Source organism: Penaeus monodon, chromosome 31 (genome assembly GCF_015228065.2).
Source record: "Penaeus monodon isolate SGIC_2016 chromosome 31, NSTDA_Pmon_1, whole genome shotgun sequence".
NCBI lineage: Eukaryota > Metazoa > Arthropoda > Malacostraca > Decapoda > Penaeidae > Penaeus > Penaeus monodon.
This window is the reverse complement of record NC_051416.1, coordinates 32892860-32894703: the sequence shown is the minus strand read 5'-3', so window position 1 is coordinate 32894703 and position 1844 is coordinate 32892860. Positions and strand designations below refer to the sequence as shown.

The 1844-nt window shown below is 53.3% G+C and overlaps 1 protein-coding gene across 2 annotated transcripts in view; it reads right to left on the bottom strand.

Annotated features, from left to right (window-relative positions):
* The window catches only part of LOC119593190, an 11452-nt gene that overhangs the window by 1808 nt on the left and 7800 nt on the right, over positions 1–1844 (bottom strand). For both annotated transcript variants that reach the window (XM_037942169.1, XM_037942170.1), the window contains 4 exons: positions 1205–1672; positions 981–1043; positions 508–639; positions 19–208 (listed from right to left, as the gene is read on the bottom strand). In XM_037942169.1, the coding sequence (XP_037798097.1) occupies positions 19–208; positions 508–639; positions 981–1043; positions 1205–1672 (853 nt within the window). The remainder of the gene's footprint in view (positions 1–18; positions 209–507; positions 640–980; positions 1044–1204; positions 1673–1844) is intronic.

The following is a 1844-nucleotide window of genomic DNA, read 5'->3' as shown; positions in this document are numbered from 1 at the left end:
AGAAGAAGGCGAGCTCACCGAGCAGGCCGAGAGCAGCGGCGCCAGCAATCACAGGCAGAGATTCAGCGCCGACGGTCCTCTCGATGTAGTCGTTGACACCGCCTAGAGCCAAGGAATCGGACACGTCAGACATCCTTTCGGGAATTCGGAAGCGCTGGGACAGCATCTGGCCGGCGTTGATCATGGGTTCGAACACAGGGGACGCCATCTAGACAGGGGAAAAGTTTTTGTTCAGATCCGGGAGAGGCTGATGCTGAATGGAATAGCACCGGCTTTACAGACAATGAAATCGTTCAACGTGGAATGACAATGTGATTAACACCAATAGCAAATAATATGTAAACATGCCTAATACATTGTATTTATTCATCAGTTGCAAAGACATAGCAGCAAACATTCCTGAAATAATCTGAAGAAGCCGGCACTGATGATAAAGAGAAAACGAAAACAGCATTAGATTACTCAGTCAAGCACCACCTCGCGGCCCTCGACCCACTTCCGCCATACCTCATAGATCTGGGCGCCGGCCTTGCGGAAGGGCTCCATCATCTTCTGGAACACGGGCTTCTTGGTGGCGGCCTCCTGGTGGGCGGCGAGCTCGTCGGCGTAGTATGTGGTATATGAGGAGTCGGACCCAGCCTGGAATCGCGGGGAAATATGTCAGGGGAAAAATATACTCAACAAAAGGCCTCTGGGAAGCTCCACTTCGCCGTCTCTTTTATATTCTAATCAGCTGGCAATTAACAGTTATGCTTGTACGTTTCGTATTCTAAAACAATATCTCCATTGCTTTTTTTTAATTGAAATCTGCTGTCTTGAAAGCAACTTCGTTATTTTTTTCTCAAAAGAGACTTCTCCCGAGCTCCGCACAGGCGGAGCAGAGGTAATCATAAGGCAGGAGGTCGCATCAGTGAGGCTGACGAATGCTCTTTTACGGGAAGAGGTTGGGTTTGTGAATGAAAGGGAGGGAGGAGCGATACCTGCGCCAGCTGGTGGTTGGGGATCGGGATGGGCACGTTGAAGGTCGGGGCGCCGGGGTGAGCCTGCGGGCAAGGAGACAGTAAAACTGATGTGTATGTGTATATAGATACATAGACGAGAGATAAATGAACAGATAAACATATAGTCATATATAATGCTCTAAATATGTGCATACACGTTCTGGGTGTTCCCACCACTAAGATAGTTCCGATTCTCGGCTCACCTGGAACGTGGCATCCTTGATGATGAAGTTGCTGGGATTGGCGGGGAGCACGCTGGCTGGGGCGTGCGGGGGCGTCGGGGCCTGGCCGTGGAAGGCCTGCGGGGCGGAGTGAGAGAACTGGTGGTGGGCACCGGTATCATGGTGGACGGCGAAGGTCGAGGCCTCGTTGTGGCCGAAGGGCACGGCGTTGGAGACGGAGGCGTGGACGCTGGAAGGCGCCGCCACCACGGAGTTCTGGGAGGACGCCGTCGAAATCTTGGCGGGCGCGACGGATACGGAGGACGTCTGGGCGGCAGCGACCGGCTTGGGGAGCTCCTTTGCAGGAGCGACGGACACGACGGAGGCGCTGAGCTGGCCTGGCGGCTTGGCGGCGGAGCCCGAGCCGTAAACCACGTCGTTGCTGGACCTGTGGGAGGTGGTGGAGTGGGCGCTGTCCTGCGGAGCCGCCAGGTAGCTGTAGCTCACCACCTGCAGGAGGAAGGGCTCAGTCAGGGGGGCTCGCGAACCATCAGCTTGCATTCCTTTATTCTTAATAGTTTTTAACGCTCGCTTAGATGATGTCCTTCCATGATAAAGCATTTTATCAAAGGTCGTAATATTTCATGAGTAATCCCAAATTCACTGTATATAAGGCTGTATT